The sequence below is a fragment of the Phyllostomus hastatus genome, unplaced genomic scaffold, assembly GCF_019186645.2.
Source record: "Phyllostomus hastatus isolate PE091 unplaced genomic scaffold, TTU_PhHast_1.1 phas_contig_1, whole genome shotgun sequence".
Taxonomy (NCBI): domain Eukaryota; kingdom Metazoa; phylum Chordata; class Mammalia; order Chiroptera; family Phyllostomidae; genus Phyllostomus; species Phyllostomus hastatus.
Genome location: NW_025333498.1, coordinates 17,970,753 through 17,987,616, shown reverse-complemented (window position 1 = coordinate 17,987,616; position 16,864 = coordinate 17,970,753). Strand labels below are relative to the sequence as shown.

The following is a 16,864-nucleotide window of genomic DNA, read 5'->3' as shown; positions in this document are numbered from 1 at the left end:
CTGAGGTCTGTCCAGCAAAGCACCCGGCTGGTGAGTGACAGAATTAAGACCAGAAGCCACACCCTCTGACCTCGAGTGGAGTGTCCTCTCCACCACCATGCAGTTAGTGCCTTTGGAGGTGAGATAAAAGGTCTGGTGTTGCCTTATGCTTGGGTCTGTGCTAAAGAGCCTCAGTTTCCCCTTTAATGTTTAGATGGTTTTTAGAATGATTTGATTAGCTATGTTAATGTTATTTTTTAGAACGACAGTTTTCATCAATCTTAATTTCTCAGTTAGTGAAGTAGAATCCATCCATGCTAAAATTTCTCTTATCAAAGGGAAAATTTGATAATGAATCTGAATAAGACTAGAAAGCTATTTTTGACTTGTATTTACCCATCCCTCCGCTTTCACGTCTAACTATATGAATGATTTACAGCATATTTCCCTCCTGACCTCTTTCCTGAAACTGAGTTTCGTATTTCAACTGCTGCATCCCTACCTGTCTTTCCTCCCATGACCTCAGCTTAACAGGAAGCCAGCTTCTCCTCCACATACCCCTATTTCTGTCGATGACACCATCGCTGTTCCAGCCACCCAGGTCTGAAACCGGGGCATCATCCCTGGCTCTTCCCTTCTTCCCTTCCACATCTAGTAGGTCACCGGTTTCTGTGGCCTCCTCCTGAAACACGTCTCTCAACTCCTTTCCTTCTTTTCGATGTGCACTCCTACTCCAGTTCTCACGATCCCATTCCCAGGTAATGGCAGTATGTACCACTAATGCTGCTTCCCAGTTTTGCCCTGGCAACCTATCCAACAACCACTGTGGCCTGCCCTCTCTCTAAATCACCATTAAACTAAAAAGACAAAGACCTGTTTGACCCCTTTGATTCTAGCTTTCTATTTGCCCCCAGTGTCCATAGATGATGAACTCCAAACTTAACCCCCTGGAGAATGTTGCCATACCTTTGCTTCCACAGAACCATCCTTCCCAATATCTATTTCCACCTTTTGCTCTCACCTGACATGGATTTTAGTGTCCTTATCTGAACTCAGCTTTGTTAAAGTCACCAACCAGGGCAGCACACCATGACCCCTCCTCAAAAATTCAGTAGGCATCTACGAGTGGTTCCACTGAGGCAGTCTTCAGTCCTAACTCCTTAGAAATATCTTTACAGGTCTGTCTCCTTCCTAACTAGATAAATAAGTTCTTTAGGGCACGAAGCAACCTCCCTGCTTTTTACTGTTTGTGGAAAAGGACTGAGTTGTCGGGATAGGTGGTGGTAACACGTTTAAAAATACGTGAAGGCACAAAAGGGCGCAGAGGCATGGGCCCTCTCCCTGCGCCCCCCGCGACAGGGTAGGTGTCCCCCACTGAGCACGCCGCGCCCCACCCCCCCAGCAGCAGCCAGTTGCCTGGTGAGTTCCAGGGTGCTGGGGCGGATGGCACCCCTTGGGACGCAGGCCTGCGGGACCCAAGCGCCACCCCACGCTCCTGTTGCCCGTGCGTCGGAGCTGCGGCCCGACCACCGGCTTGCGGGGCGCGGGCAGGGAGGCCCAGCCGTTCCGCGCTCGGAGGTAGGTGGTGCTGTTGTCGTGACTGTCTTCCTCATTGGCGCGGGATAGAGAGGCGGAATGTTCAACTCCTGACTCCGGCGGAAGCGTGGGAGCCGCTCGGGACGCCGTCCTCCCGACCCCTGGTTGCAGCCCCTGCCCTCGCAGCGCGCGGGGCCTCTGCGCGCCCGGCTGCTGCTCGCGTCCGGCTTGGGAGCCAGGTAAGAGTCAGGCGGAGGCCGGGGAGGGAGAGAGTGCGAGGGAGGTCGGTCACGCTTGCGAGTCGCCCGGCGTCTCCCCACCGAGGCCCAGCCGGGTCTGGCCGGGAGCCTGGCCAGCCCGTGGGGTCCCCACCGGGACCCTCTCTCCAACCAAGAGCCCGCCAAGACGGCGTGGGAGCGAGCGTTCTGGGCCCTAACGGATTCGGCGCCGGACCTCAGCCGCGGCTCGGCCGTGAGCAGCCTGGGAAGTTTGGGCCGGTCCCACGCAGAAGTTGGAGAGCCGGGGAGAGCGGGGCGCAGCCCGGAGCGTCTGCGGCTTTCTCGGCCCTAGGCGCGCGGCGCGGCGCGGCGCGGCGTGGGCCGCCTCCCGGGCGGCCTCCTCCCCCACGGATCCGGTAGTACCCGAGCGCCGGCCTCTCAGTGGGTGACCCGGCTACCGCTCGGGAAGCGAAACTCGAGTTTCCCAAATCAGGTCAGCGTGCAGGCCACTTTCCAGCAGAGGTGTGTGCGTGCGAAGGGAGACCACAAACTTCTGCTTTTCTGCCAGGCCGGGCGTGTTATCTCCCACCCAGAGTGGCGACTTCCTGCCCGGCCCTGGGCAGCGTGGAGCTAGCACCAACCCGCACTCTCCAGCGTCCCCCTTTTCCTTTCACGGATGCTGAGGATCAGCCCTTTGGCTAAGCTGTGGCGTCCCCGGGTTCATGGGCTCTGATACCAGCACCAGACCCGGAGAGGAGTGCTGAGGCCGCTGCCACACCTCGCTTGCTCCTGACAGCTTGCAGAAAAACTTCAGTACAGAACTGGGAAGAGTACATCCAGCTGCCAAAAAAATAAAATAAAATGGGGCAGTCATTGTTAGAGTGCTGAAAAATGTACGTTTTAGGATACGCCTGGAGATCTTGCAAAAACATTGTTTATGGGGATCTTAATTATTATTTTTGTGAGTTTCTTTAATAATGAAAGCAACACCATGTAGTGGCACATGCCAAATGTACAATAAGCAGCTCTCTCATCAGTAATGGTGTACTAGAATCAACTTACATAATTAATTCGGGGATATTTGAGCTAAAGTGATTGTTAAAGTATATTCATATTTTAACCCTAAAGCTGTTTGAGGAGAATCCTCTTGCTTTTCTGAACTCAGTTGAATTGAACAGCTAGAGTCCAGTGGATCCAAACCTGCCAGCACATTTAAAGGCAAAAATAAACAAGTGATTCAAGACAGTTAATGTCCTCTTTGTCTCCACAGTGAAATTTCATGGTTTTGATTTTCAAAAAAATATGTGATGGCTGCATTTTTTATTATGGTTTTGGTGATTTGTAGAGCCTTTGTTTTAAATTCCTGCTACAATAGTGAGAGATTTCGGAAATTGTAAATGAACATAAATTTAGTTTGTTTGGAAAGAGAGAATTAAGATAAAGAAAAAGGGCCTTTTAGAACAATGTGTACTGTTTATTTTAATCTTAGACAATGTAATTCTTACGATAACTCTTTTTGGAATTGTTTTGGCAGTTTTTTTTAAAGCTGGAAAATATTGTTAAATCAAAAGTTTTAGTGCTAGTAATTCCAGAGTAAATAACCATACGATGACATTATTTTTTGTGCAGGGAAACAAATAGGTGATTGATCTCTTCGCTTACTCTTTCAGGGAACACATAAGAACAAACTGAAGAATGAGGGAGAGAGAAGATAGGAGAGGAGAGGGGAGAGAGAGAGAGAGAAATAACTAAATATTAAGCATGAGGATTTGGATCTAAAAATGGATGGTCAAAGATCTTGGGAACTAAGGGACCTTCTTGCCAAATAAGGAAACTTGGCAAGCTGCACTGTGTATTTTAAGTTAGCACATGAGTGAATGTTATTGGCAATATTTTGGCTGAGTGCCTATCTGGAATGAGCAGTGAAACTGACTTTGATAGGGCTACAAAATTATAAACAGAATTATGAGGGGCGTGGAGTGAATAATCTAGTCATAGAAAACACTGGCAGAATGACAATGATGTTTCATGAAAAGAGGTCAGACATAGAGTGTAGCTATTAGTGTGGAGTGTAAGAGAGAAATGGACAGTTGGTTTTGGAAACTGATGGATTTGGAGAAAAGAGAGGAGAGAATCAGTGCTTTTTTTTAAACCAGAAAAAGGTATTTGTGGTGATATAGTCCTTCTTAGAATAAGAGCCTATGTCTGTATCCAGAGATGTTGGAAATAAAAGTCAATTTGGATCATTTGGTTTCTATTTTTTTAAAGATTTTATTTATTTTTAGAGAGAAGTGAAGGGAGGCAGAAAGAGAGGGAGAGAAATGTCAGTGTGTGGTTGCTTCTCGTTCAACCCCTACTGGGGGCCTGGCCTGCAGCCCAGGCATGTGCCCTGACTGGGATTCAAACCCATGACCCTTTGGTTCTCAGTCTGGAGCTCAATCCACTGAGTCACACCAGTCAGGGCTGGTTGCCATTTTATTTTACCCTGGACAGGTTGATAGGGAGGGAGTTGTGTCCTACTGCAGGGAAGATTTAGGCCACATCTTTTGTGGCTATTAACCTTGCCCTGCTCATTACAAATAAACAGAATTCTAGCTGTGAACAGAAAACTGCACCTGTTAAGGAAAGAGAGCTATAAATGCTACAGCTTAGATTGGTTTGGCCGAGACATGGGAGCTTTTGGGTCAAACCTTCCAACAGACAGCAGAAGCCTCGATTATGCCCTAATCACAGGTAAATAATCCCAGCACAGTAGCAGATTCTGTGAGAACAAAGCAGCCACACATTTGACACCTGAACCCAGCATCAGGATTGCTAGTAGGAAATGAAAGCCTTGGACTGGACTTTAGGGGGATGGTAAGCAACCCAGTAATTACTATAAGAAAAGGGTCTGTTTAAAGAGGGAGGAGAAAGCAAATGAGAAGGAAGAAGAAGAATGACACAGTGGAAGGAAGACATACAGTGTGTTGGGAAAAATGGTATGACTTTGGGGTCAGACCTGAGTTTGAATCGCAGTTGTGTCACTTCTAAGTTAGGCAGTCGGCTTGGGCAACTCTCATACCTTTGATGCTCAGTTTCCTCACATGTAAATTTGGAAGGGTAATACCTGCTTTATAAGCATATGAGACAGCACATGGAAATGCTTGAACCAGTGCCTGAAACTGCAGCTGCCATAACTGAGTAATAGGGAAGGGTGTTTTCCCACATTCTCAAGTTATCCACGGAGAGAGCTGCCTGTCTCACCTACCCTCAGTAAGGGCTTGCCCTTGTAGCCTGCCCTGGTCCCAGGTCATGCTTACATGTATATGTGGGGCCAGGAGGTTTTCATAGCTGCTCTTCTGCTTTTAGTATAAGGGTTTCTAAAGCACCTTTGTGTACCTCTGTTCATATACAGCCTTCTAATGTTCTCAGGGGTGAATCTGAAAATGAATGCATTTAAATATTTATGTGAGAAGTTTGAAGAATTTGGGGGTTGCATGAATAGTGGAAGGTTATTAGCTTAAGACCAGAATCATCCTTAGAGCTGATTTTGAGCACAGCTTATCTCTGGGGACCAACATCCTTCTTCCTGGACTTATGTCTGGACTTCATATAGGAAAACCGAAGGGAGAAGGCAGGAATTGTGTTTAAAGGTCGTGGAGTAAATCTTTGCTTATTAAACTTATCTGCCAACATGTTCTGTTATGGGGAAGAATGTGTTCCTTCAGGGATTTTAAAATATAGCCATAAATACCCCTGATGTAAGCAAGCACTTTCTTTAAAATGTTTTATTTAACCATGAGAATTCATGTGAACTTTGCATTCTCTTCTGTACTGTTTGACTTTATTGAACAAACCCATGCAAACAGATACTAAGCATCTTCATTCCCCAAATCTTAAAAAGTGAAATCAGTGCTGCAGGATGTGTGTCTATTCGTACGCCTTCTGCACGGTGCTGGGTGCTCCACCTGTGGGAATACCCATGCTCTGGACTACGGGCCTGGTTCTGGTAAACGGTGCCGTGCCGTTAAGCGTCACGGCCCAGCCCAATGCATGCAGTGATGCAGTTCCATCTTGCTGAGGAAATAGTAGGGGTAGATCACCATCTGAAGAGTTTTCATTTTCTGTGGTTTTACTGTGGCTTTCGAGGTGAAAAGAGCTCTTTGCCTTGAAAGTGGAGGGGAGGGTGGAGGACACTGGTAGGATAGGAATGTGGCGTGTGGCTTTCACCTTCCCAGCAGTTTGGGGGAGAAATTGAGGTGGATAGCCAGCCATCTCCATTGCGTCCCTCACTGGTGTTAATCCCTGTGCCCTTCTACAAGGACAAGGGCCTCTTAGTGTCAGCTTTTTCACTATCCCTGAGAAGGGGACCATTCATACTTTATAGTAGGTTAATTAGCTGTTGTTCACTCAAAGGGTTGGAATGATCTTAAGAAAACATCCATTCTGCTCTTGAGGCTAATGCTGGAGTTTCCTACTGTAGTACACGCCCACCTCCCATTGGGTACCTTCAGTGCTGGGGAACTCACTATTAAACAAGGTGGCATGTTTTCTTGTTAGGCAACTCTAATAACCAGAAATTCTTTTCTATAACTTTTGTCCACAGATGGCTTTTCCCTCTGGATCAGCGATGCATCATTTAGAGTCTTTCTTTGGTCTTCTCTAGTCTTAGCACCCCAGTTTTCTTCCTTTCACTTTACATCCAGATCACCAGAATTTAACCCTCATATTGGCCCTTCTCAGTGAGCATTCATTCTAGGTAACTAATCCAGAAATGGTGGTACCTGTTTGTTAGCAGTAGCCAGTATGGTCAGATTCTTCCCATTTGACAGAAAACCGTGTTCAAGGGTAGAAACAAAAGCCAAGCAGCAGCAGGTCTGGGAGGGTGCGGGGCTGCTGACTGAAGTATGCCCTCTTCACTCGGGAGCAGCTGCTGTCTCCCCACCTGACCTGCAGACACCTGTGAATTCCTCTTCCAGCGGACCCAGCGCCATGTGCCCCGCTAGTGCTCCTGTGCTTCATTCAGAGTCTGAATCCCTGTTCCTCCTGCCGCCAGTCATTCCACACAGGAAGCCCCTGCAGTGACCGGGTCATGGATCACGTCTGTTCCTCGTGTCCTCGTTGGGGCGCGAGCACAGACACATTCCACACAGCATTTCTGCGACATAAGTGCACCTGCCCTTACTTTCCTGTTCCTCCTATGTTTTGCCGCTCACAACACCATTTCTGGCAAGGAGGTGTATTGTGGCAGTCTGTTCTCATTAAGTGAAATAGTAAAGTACTATTAAGGCTGTTTCATTTAACTAGCTCATTTTATTTTAACCTTTGCTCTAACTAGAGAGTTAGGTTACTTCTATAGTAAAGCACAGAGAGGGGTGGGGGAAAAAAAGAAAGAGTAGTGGTTCTGTTTTTAAGATTCTTAAAGTTGAATTCTCTGACATATCTGTGACTAATGGTCCTATTCAATGAATCTGACCTGTTCTATACAAGATGTGTTGATTTTCTGCCCCTGCACTTGGGGGAAGGAAGGACTATCTGTGGTAACTAACAACTAGTTAGTTCTACTCATACATCTATTCTCCCCCTGCTAGTATAGATCTTTTTTTTTGAGTTATTGAAAAACAGAAACACAGTAGAACAACAGTCCTGTTCAGGAAAAGAATGTTTACATTTTTAATTTCGGTGTGATGAGCACTAAACCAGGGTTTTCCCCATTTTTTGAAGAATAGACTTGTAGGAAAAAAGTAATTGCAGAACCATAATCCAAGTACTGCTTTTTAAAATTTTTATTTATTGATTTTACAGAGAGGGAGGAGGGGGAGAGAGAAAAAGAAATAAAGAAACATTGATTTGTTTTTCCACTTATTTATGCATTCATTTGTTGCTTCTTGTACGTGCCCTGACCGGGGATTGAACCCCTGCAACCTTGGCATATTGGGATGACACTCTAACCAACTGAGCTACCCAGCTAGGGCCCAAGTGGTGGTGTTTTAATACACATGATGATAAAGCACATTTTTAGTAGTGTATTCACTAATCTATGTTAAGGAGGCTGAAATAATACTAAGTATTAGTGCAGATTCTCAAAAATAAGTATTAGGGCAGCAAGCTTGACGGAAGAATTTGTCAAGGGCTGTTTTCTAAAGCCTTTTTTTTTTGGTCACACCCAGGTCATGATAAACTTAGTTTTTCTATATTGCATTACAAATAAATGTGTAACTGTTGTGGAAAAGGAAAGTGTAAATTAGGGAAGAGGAAGATAAAGGATCCGAATCCAGAAGTAGGCCCATATAAACTTAAAAGGTAGAAAAATTCAGAAAAAGTCCCAAGCCCTATTTTCTAGTAAAGTTAATCCTTTTATCATGTAGATTGAATTTTTTGAAAAGCTATGATTTGTAGGTGCTTGGTGACGCTGGTTGCAGTTCCCTGCGTCCGTCTGCTGTGCGGAGATGAGGGCTGAGGGGCGACAGTGGCCACCACTGGGAGTAGGGATATGCCCGGTCCCCACCAAAGCCAGTGCTGTCATTGAATAAACAGGTCCTAGTAACTCTAGTATCTGAAAAAAGTGTTGTCTCTTAATAACTTAAATATGGTCAATTTATTAAATGATTGAAAGAAAATTATAATTAGTTACTAATAAGGTAGATCTGGCAAAAATGGCCAAAAATTAATAGCAGTAAAAAGAGAGAAAAATACACAAAGAAACACAGATAAAAAGGATTTAGGGATCAATAGTACATTTATCTATTAATAATTGCTCAGCAAAACTCATGGAGATACAATATAAAGCAATTCTGAAAACAAGAGAGGAAAACTGTTGAGGAAAGTACACCTGAATGCAAAGGCTAAAGAAGTAGATAGCTACATACAATATCAAGACTTATTAAACTAGCCCTGGCTGGTGTGGCTCAGTGGATTGAGTGCTGGCCTGTGAAGCCAGGGGTCGCTGGTTCGATTCCCAGTCAGGGCACATGCCTGGGTTGTAGGCTAGGTCCCCAGTAGGGGGCACACAAGAAGCAACCACACATTGATGTGTCTTTCCCTCTCTTCCTCCCCCCTCTCTAAAAAATAAGATATTTTAAAAGATATTAATTAGAGTCATAATTCCCATTTATTATGTGTCTGACACTGTGCAAGGCCCTTTCATAGCATCTCCCACTTCCCAACAACTATGCAGAGTGGATAGTGTTACTGCCGATGAGAAAACTGAGGCCAGAGAGGCCGTGCGGGGCCTGGCCCCCGGTCTTGCAGCTGCTAGGTTCAGCTTTGCTACTAGATCTCTTCATCTGGAAGATTTATCAAAGGAGCCAAATCGTTCGGTGCAAACTTAATAACATTGGGACTGCCAATTTTGAGACATTTGATAATAAAATGGAAATTTTGTATTTATTGGTTCAGGAAATGCCACAATCTGAGAAAAAGTGGCTGGTGGAAGGTCACCACAGGGTAGGGGTAGAGCACAGATCACACCTGTCCGTTCTAAACGTCGTCGTCATCGTCGTTGTTGTGTGAGAACTTAAATGGGGCCTTTCTTGTTTTTGTCGTTTTTAATTCAGGGCAAAAGTCCATTTGTTTGGACTAGAAGGCTGAACACTTTAAAAAGCAATGTAATACTCCCTTTAAAGTTTTCTGCCTTCAAGTGGTTCTATTTTTAATAATTAGCCAATGGTGCTGTGTGCGTGTGTGCGTGTGTGTGCATTCAGCAATTCAGTTAATAGTTTAAGTTTTTAAAATTTTAATTTAAGGAAAACTTTAAAATTAAAGAACATTGTCTTACTGCAGTCCTCAAATGATCAGCTGCACCACTGAGTTAGTGGTTTTCTGCATTGTGACAGTTGTGACCCTCTGCTAGGTTTTGATTTTGGTGACATCCCCCTCAGTGCAGTGTGGTAGAGACTTATTAATATTTAAAATAACTTTGAGAGTCTATGAAACAAAAGTTAGAATGCTATAAAATTCAAACTGGGAATCGTTGCTTGGAGAAAAATTGCCTTTCTTGTGTAAAAGCATTTATTTTAACATGGAGGGATGAAGACTTCATATGAGCGCATATTCTGTGTAAATACATTTAAATAGATGATGCTTATTATTAAGTTCTGGTGCATTTACTGGAGAATACCTCAGAAAAATAAGAACATAATTTGATTAGGTAGCAGTCTTCCCCAAGGTGCTGTAAATATGATTAATCAGCAACTCAGATTTTTCATTTTTCTGGTCACAAGTTGACCCTCTTAGAACAGTGATTTTAAAGTGAAAGGAGAGAAAGCTGTAGGGAAAAAAATATATGTGGTCCCACACTCGCAGACAGCAGAGGGAGTCTCAGTCAGGCTTCACAGCCAGACCCACGCTGCTCTGCCCAGCTCACTGGAGTTCAAACCTGTCCTCGCGGACCACCCCCCAGCATTGTGTCTCTTTGGTCATCAGTAGGGACTTTGTTTTGTATGGTCTTAACAAAACTTCACATAATCACATAGCGAGTTTCCAAATGGCAGGATGTATCACAAAATGAGTAGTAGTGATTCTGGGGAGAACATGACTAGTTGCCCAGTCTCAAAGGGTAAACATCGTGGATGTCTGTGCGTCTCAGAGGCCCGCCTTTCTCTGGCACCCTTAGGTCGGTTTCAGATGCCACCGACCTACCTCAGTGCACCCATGTTCCCTGGACCCGCTCTGCACCAGAGGGTTTACGTTTATTCCTATTGATCTCCTCTTGGTTCAGATCTCTACATTTATTTTTAAAAAAGATTTTCCTTCCTCTCCCCCTCTTTTTCCTTCTTCCTCTTTGGACTCAGAGACACCCAATTCTGAAGGTCCCAAAGCATATACTCTTTCAGTCTCCCAAGAAGCCTAGGCAGCACTTTCCAAATCAAGATTTGCTTCAGAATCCTTTGGGGGAAGGTGGGGAGACTTGTAAATACAATGGGTCTCAGATTGTACTTAATCTGGTTAGAATCTTTGCAGTTGCAAAAGGTATAATGGAAGAATAGCCAGAAACTATTTATTTATTTATTTACTTGTTCATTCATTCATTCAACAAATATTTTTGAATGGAAAAGGTGCATGTGCCTGGCTGTGTACTGGATACTGAAGATCCAGATGTAAATCGGAATGGCTTTTTCCTTTGGGGAACTTACAGTCTGGTGGGAGCTCCGGGGGAAAGATGAATGCGGGAAGAAAGGTGTTAGGGCACAGAAGAAGGAAAATTTAACTCTACTCATGAGACTCAAAGGAGCTAGTGGTGGCCCTGGCCAGTGTGGCTTAGTCACTTGGAGTGTTGTCCTGTGTACCGAAAGGTTGTGGGTTTGATTGCAGGCCAGGGCACGTACCCAGGTTTTGGATTCTATCCCAGGTCAGGGCACACCCAAGAAGGCAACCAATTGATGTTTCTCTCTCATATCAATGTTTCTCTCTCTTCTCTTCTTCTGCCTTTAAAAGCAGTGAAAAAAATGTTCTCAGGTGAGGATTTAAAAAAAGGAGCTGGTTGTGGGCAGGAGTTTATTTTAATAAAACAGGAGCTTTTCTAAGCAAAGACACAAGGTGCAAAGGTATGGAGATAGGAGAGAGAGTGGCGTGTACTGGGGACTGCGAGGTTCCTCCTGTGTGTGGGGTGGGGGGGGTGGGGGGGATGGGAAGACAAGAAGTGAAAGCAGCTGTCAGTGGTAAAGAAAGAGCACAAGAAAATGGCCTAGAGTTAAAAGATGTGAGTTACAGACAGAATTCACTGAGGGTACCACCAGTGAATGCCAACGACTCACCCCTAAGCAGATGCTGTTCATTTCAGGATTCCAGCGATGAATACAAGATCCTAGAAGCTTTCAGAAAGGAAAAGATATGTAAAAAGGATTAGTAATCAGAGCAGCATCAGTCTGCTCTATAGCCACATTAGAAACTAGGCTATGAAGTAATACTTCCGAAATTATAAGAAAAATGATTCCCTACTTAGAATTACATACCCAGCCAGGCTACCAGTCGGCATTTGAAGACACAGATTCTCAAAAAAAATTACATTCGGGGCACTCTGTTAGGTAGCTAAAGGGAGACATGCACTCTCAAAACAAGAAGGTAAACTGGAAAAGAGAAGCCAGGAGGTCCAAGGGCAGGGGTTCCCACAGAGGGGAACGCACAGGAAATTCCTTGGATGGTGGTGAAGGGACGTCTCCGTCCAAGTCAGGCCTCGAGAGAGACGTGGTTGGAAGCTGGGAGGATTCGGCAGGTGTGACGGGTTGTATGCACAGAGGTTAAGGGTGGTATATGAGAACTAAATCCTTGTCTTCCCCAGGGGGAACGTAATAGATTGTATCTATAATGGAACAACCAATAAATAACAATATAAACACATTTTTTTAGACATACAGAGGTAAGCCCTGGCCAGGTGCTCCTTTGGTGGGAGTGTCCTCCTAGGCACCAAAAGGTGTGGGTTCGATTCCTGGTGAGGGCACATACCAGAGGCAACTGATTTGATGTTTCTTTCTCTCTCATTCTCCCTCTTCCTCTCTTAAATCACTAGACGTATTCTCAGGTGAGGATTTAAAGAAAGAAAGAAAGAAATCCGGAGGTAAATACCAGAAGAAAATGCTAAAGGAGTTGAAATTAGTTCCTTCTGTAGAGAGAATTAAGTGGAGGCAGTTCTAATTTTGCTATTAGCTTTGTAGTTCTATTTTATTTTTTAGACTTTGATAAAAGTATTGAACAAGTATCTGTAACACTGAGGGAATCTTGCAAATGGCGTTTTGTATTTTGTTGCACAAACTTTTTAATTTGAATATTTTGTGTACCTGCCTTTGGCACACTCCTAAATTTTATCCATGTTTTGTTCTTTTCTATGATTAACTAAATACAAATTGAAGCAAAATTTAGTAAAGGTAAATTATTCACTCAAAATGTGTGTCTAGACTATACCTAGATACTGTAGTTGTTTTTTTTTTTACTGTATTTTTATGGAGACTCCAAGTTACCTTTTCGACTTCAGAGGACAAACAGCCTTCTCTCCCACCTTGTTCCCAAAGCCGAGCAGAGCTGCACTTCCCAGGAGAAGTCAGGTTCTTCAGTGACCCGACGTTCCCAAAATGGGATTGCTCGTCAGCTGCACGTGAACATCTCGGAGCTGACTGTTTACATCACTCAGACAAGTTGTCTATAAATACATTTTGTCAATTTGTATAGATACAAACTGCCCCTTCCACCTTTTTATTTTGAAAACAATCAAATCCCACAGAAAAATGACAAGAGTAGTAAAATGCCCGTGAATTTCCACCTAGATTTGCCGGCCCTTAGCACTTTGCCACGTTTACTTCCTCTCTGTGTATGTTCACTCTTTTTTTGAGAGTGGGGAGAAGCTGAATCATTTTAAATTAAGCCGTAGATATCACACTTTAATACATCTCCCAGTATATCTCCCAAGAACAAGGACATCCTCATACAAAACTAAAATACCATTATTTGCCATAGATAATTTAATATTATCTAATATAGAGTTGATCATTCAGATTTCCCTAAAATCCCCATAGTAGTTTCTGTAGATTTTTTTTGATCCAGAATCCAGTGATCATGCATTGCATTTAGTCACCATCTTTTTAACCCTCTTTATGCCACAAGCTTCCCGGCTTTTAAAAAAAGCCTCTTTCGTGCCATTGACAACCATGAGGAGCCCAGGCCCGTGGTTTTGTAGAACACTCTGCACATGCGAATTTGTCTTTCTGCTCCCTCGTTATGCCATTCTGGTTTACAGTTTTGGCAAGCATGCGCATATGAACTCGGGTATCCACCTGCTTGTTATGCAGTTCAAAATTTTTAGTGTTTTGTTTTCCCTGCTAATCTATAGTTTGGCATGGGGTGTGAAGGGCGAACACTTACCTGGTGAATGGCAAACACCTTAGACTGAAGAAAAATGCCACTCTAATGATCTCTGGGAGGGGAAATCTGTTCCTCTGGAAACAGGCATAATATTTTTTTAACATTCTTGGCAGAGGTCTTTGGATGACTTAATATACTGTAATCAAGGGCAAATCTTCTACTGCTTAATTAACTTTCTGCTACAGTGTATAGTCCAGGGAACCACTCGGGAAAACACTTGGACAGCTTTTCTATCATCCCTAAGCTGAATGTTTTTGCTTTTGGAATCTAAGCATTGAATGTGTGCTCATTTTGCAGCACTGTGGCTCTCCGTGGGCCGGGATGCTCAGTTGCTTAGGCCATATATATTTTGTGTGAAGTGAGCGCAACGTGGAGAGACGGCATGCCTCACATACCAGGAGAGCGATGCAAGCATGCTGGGGAAAGCATGCTTCCCGTTTGTCAGGGCGTGATAGGAGACCTGGTGACACAGTAGCCTTTCGGCAGAGCTCCTGGGATGTGCAGGAAGTGCGGCCGCAGGTTTTGTCGGGGGGGAAATCTGAGCCATTTCTCTGTGGACAGCTGGGTTGCAGAGTCTGGGCAAGTTGCTGTTGAATTTTGCACGGGCTGCCAGAGTAAGTGTTTTCATTTTGATTTGTTTATAGTCCTGGTTTTCCTTCTCCTGAGTCATCCAAGATTCTTTCTGGAAGTTTCACGGGACTTATTATCTAAAGTGGGATTCAGAGGATTCATTCTAATGTATTTGTAATCCAACTTTTCTTTTTTCTTTCTCTGCAGAGTTTGTGGAAGTATAATACTTTGTCATTATGAGATGTCGTCTCTCGGTCCCTCCTTTGTGCAAATTAAATTTGATGACTTGCAGTTTTTTGAAAACTGCGGCGGAGGAAGTTTTGGGAGTGTTTATCGAGCCAAATGGATATCACAGGACAAGGAGGTGGCTGTGAAGAAGCTACTCAAAATAGAGAAAGAGGTAAGGTCTTTTCTTGCTATCAGAAGTGGTCACAGTGGCATTTATGTAAGTTTTTCAGCTAGAGTCAGAGGTCACAGGCTGCCAGGGACCTAGCAAAAGTCTTTGGGGCTGATCCGCAAGGCCGTTTCCCAATTTCCATTCTGGGAGCCCCATAAATAGAAATTATTGCTGCATGTGCTTTAGGCTTGAGTTCTGCTAGGGGTCATCTGAACTGAGAGGATTTCTTTCCATGGCGTGAAAGACCGAATGTTCTCTGAACTCTCCTGGAGGAGAGGCAAGATTTCAGACCTTTTCTTTTCCCTGGATCAGCCAAGAGGGGTCAGTAAAGAGTAACGTGTCAAGTTTTCATCCCCTTTCCATTTTCTGTCCGTGAATTTGTGGCCTTTGGGAGTTTCCTTTTAAAAAATGAACAGCATATCCTACTGAAATGTAAGCACTACCAGTGTTTTGGATTTCACCTCTGCCTGAAGCCAGAGGTCATGGACTTTGTTTTCTAAAAAATTAGCAGGTGCCAGGCAGAGCTGCCCTACTTATAAAACCAGAAAAGGCTTTCAGAGTCTGGGATACGTGCAGGTCGTAGTGCAGCTCAGAACACATGGGCCCTTCATAGTGCTCAGGAACGTGATACAACATCACCCCCACGTTCAGCTCGGCTTCTTGAGAGCAAAGCAGATTGTACAGCTGACCCTCTGGAGCTTGTTTTGGTCATTTCTATTTTTCTATTTCTACTTCTACTAGTTCTATTTTGGCTAGTTACGATTCTTTTCAGTATCTTTTTAAAGTGAACTTTTCTGTAAATATCTTTTAATCTCCCTGAATGATTTTATTCCCCCCCCCCCGCCATTACTTGCTGCTGGTGAACTGTGGCCGTTGATATTAGAGAGGGCAACCCAAAAGGCGGCATGGGGCAGCGGGGCTCTCCCGGCAGTGCTGCATGCCTGTGCGGCCCCCAGCAGGGTTTCCGATAGCTGAAGGGGGTCAGAGGACTGAGAGAGGCCTGCCCTGGGGTGTCTCCAGCTCAGGCGGTGACAGCCTTTAAAGCGAATGTGTGCACAAAACGGGAAGGGCCCCGTGTAGAACAAGTTTCCTCCTCTTCCTTTCCCCATCAACAAGTTTTTAAATAGTAGCCCAATAATAAAGCCATTTCTTTCTCTGGACTGAACCTAACTTCTTTTATCTAGTGAACTCCTAAAGCCTTTATAAGAAGCATTATCTATACCTTTTTTGTAGGGTGGGAGGTAGAGCTGTGAAAAATGTATGGGGCCGCCCCCAGGAGGGCCGCGTGAGACCCAGGAGACCACGTCCCCTGTTCTTCATTTTTGAAACTCTGAAACCTCTGGTTGACATGGCAAAGAACAGACAATGAGCCAGCTCCATCAAATTTTAGTCAAGGAAGTATGTAAGTGGGCTGATATTTTTTTACATTAGGTCGTGCAACTTCAGTACAATGAACTTGCCTTTGTATGAGTGTTGGATGTGAGACTTTATGAGATATGAAACACATTTTGATAGAAAAACAATAATTGGCACCCATTCTCTCCACCGCCACCCATACTTAATACCTTTTGACTATTTTAAAAGAGCCAGAAAATGACGCAGGAGAGCACAGAGGATGGGGTGTGAAATAGGAGCTGATAAGTACCAGGCGCTTCTCTGGTGTAGGTTTTTATTTTTAATACATTTTGTTGATTATGCTATTACAGTTGTCCCATTTGTTTTCCTCTTTATTCCCTTCTACCCTGCACTGCCCTTTCACCCTTTAGCATCCCCCCCACTTAGTTCATGTCCATGGTTCATACATATAAGCTCTTTGGCTTCTCTATTTCCTATACTGTTCTTAACCTCCCCCTGTCTATTTTGTACCTACCATTTATGCTTCTTATTCCCTGTGCCTTTTCCCCCATTCATTCCCCCTCCCATGCTGATAACCTCCCATGCTGATCCCCCTTCATGTGATCTATTTCTGTGAATCTGTTCCTGTTCTAGTTGTTTGCTTAGTTTGTTTTTGTTTTTGTTTTTTTTAGGTTCAGTTGTTGATAGTTGTGAGTTTGTTATCATTTTTCTCTTCATAGTTTTATCTTCTTTTTCTTAGATAAGCCCTTTAACATTTCATGTAATAAGGTCTTGGTGATGATGAACTCGTTTAACTTGACCTTATCTAGGAACCACTATATCTGCCCTTCCATTCTAAATGAAAGCTTTGCTGGATAGAGCAATCTTGGATGTAGGTCCTTGCCTTTCATGACTTTGAATACTTCTTTCCAGCTCCTTCTTGCCTGCAAGATTTCTTTTGAGAAATTAGCTGATAGTCTTATGGGCACTCCTTTGT

General features: G+C 44.1%; 1 protein-coding gene across 3 annotated transcripts in view; it reads left to right on the top strand.

Moving 5' to 3' along the window:
* The first annotated feature begins 1,477 nt into the window (after positions 1 to 1,477).
* Positions 1,478 to 16,864, top strand: part of MAP3K20 (mitogen-activated protein kinase kinase kinase 20) — a 161,803-nt gene continuing 146,416 nt past the window's right edge. Inside the window, exons 1-2 of one of the 3 annotated variants that reach the window (XM_045856846.1) lie at positions 1,478 to 1,754; positions 14,343 to 14,535. In XM_045856846.1, the coding sequence (XP_045712802.1) occupies positions 14,377 to 14,535 (159 nt within the window). In that variant the 5' untranslated portion in view covers positions 1,478 to 1,754; positions 14,343 to 14,376. Of the gene's footprint in view, positions 1,755 to 13,969; positions 14,180 to 14,342; positions 14,536 to 16,864 lie in introns of those variants that run through there. The other 2 variants (XM_045858324.1, XM_045857604.1) reach the window with 2 other exon arrangements.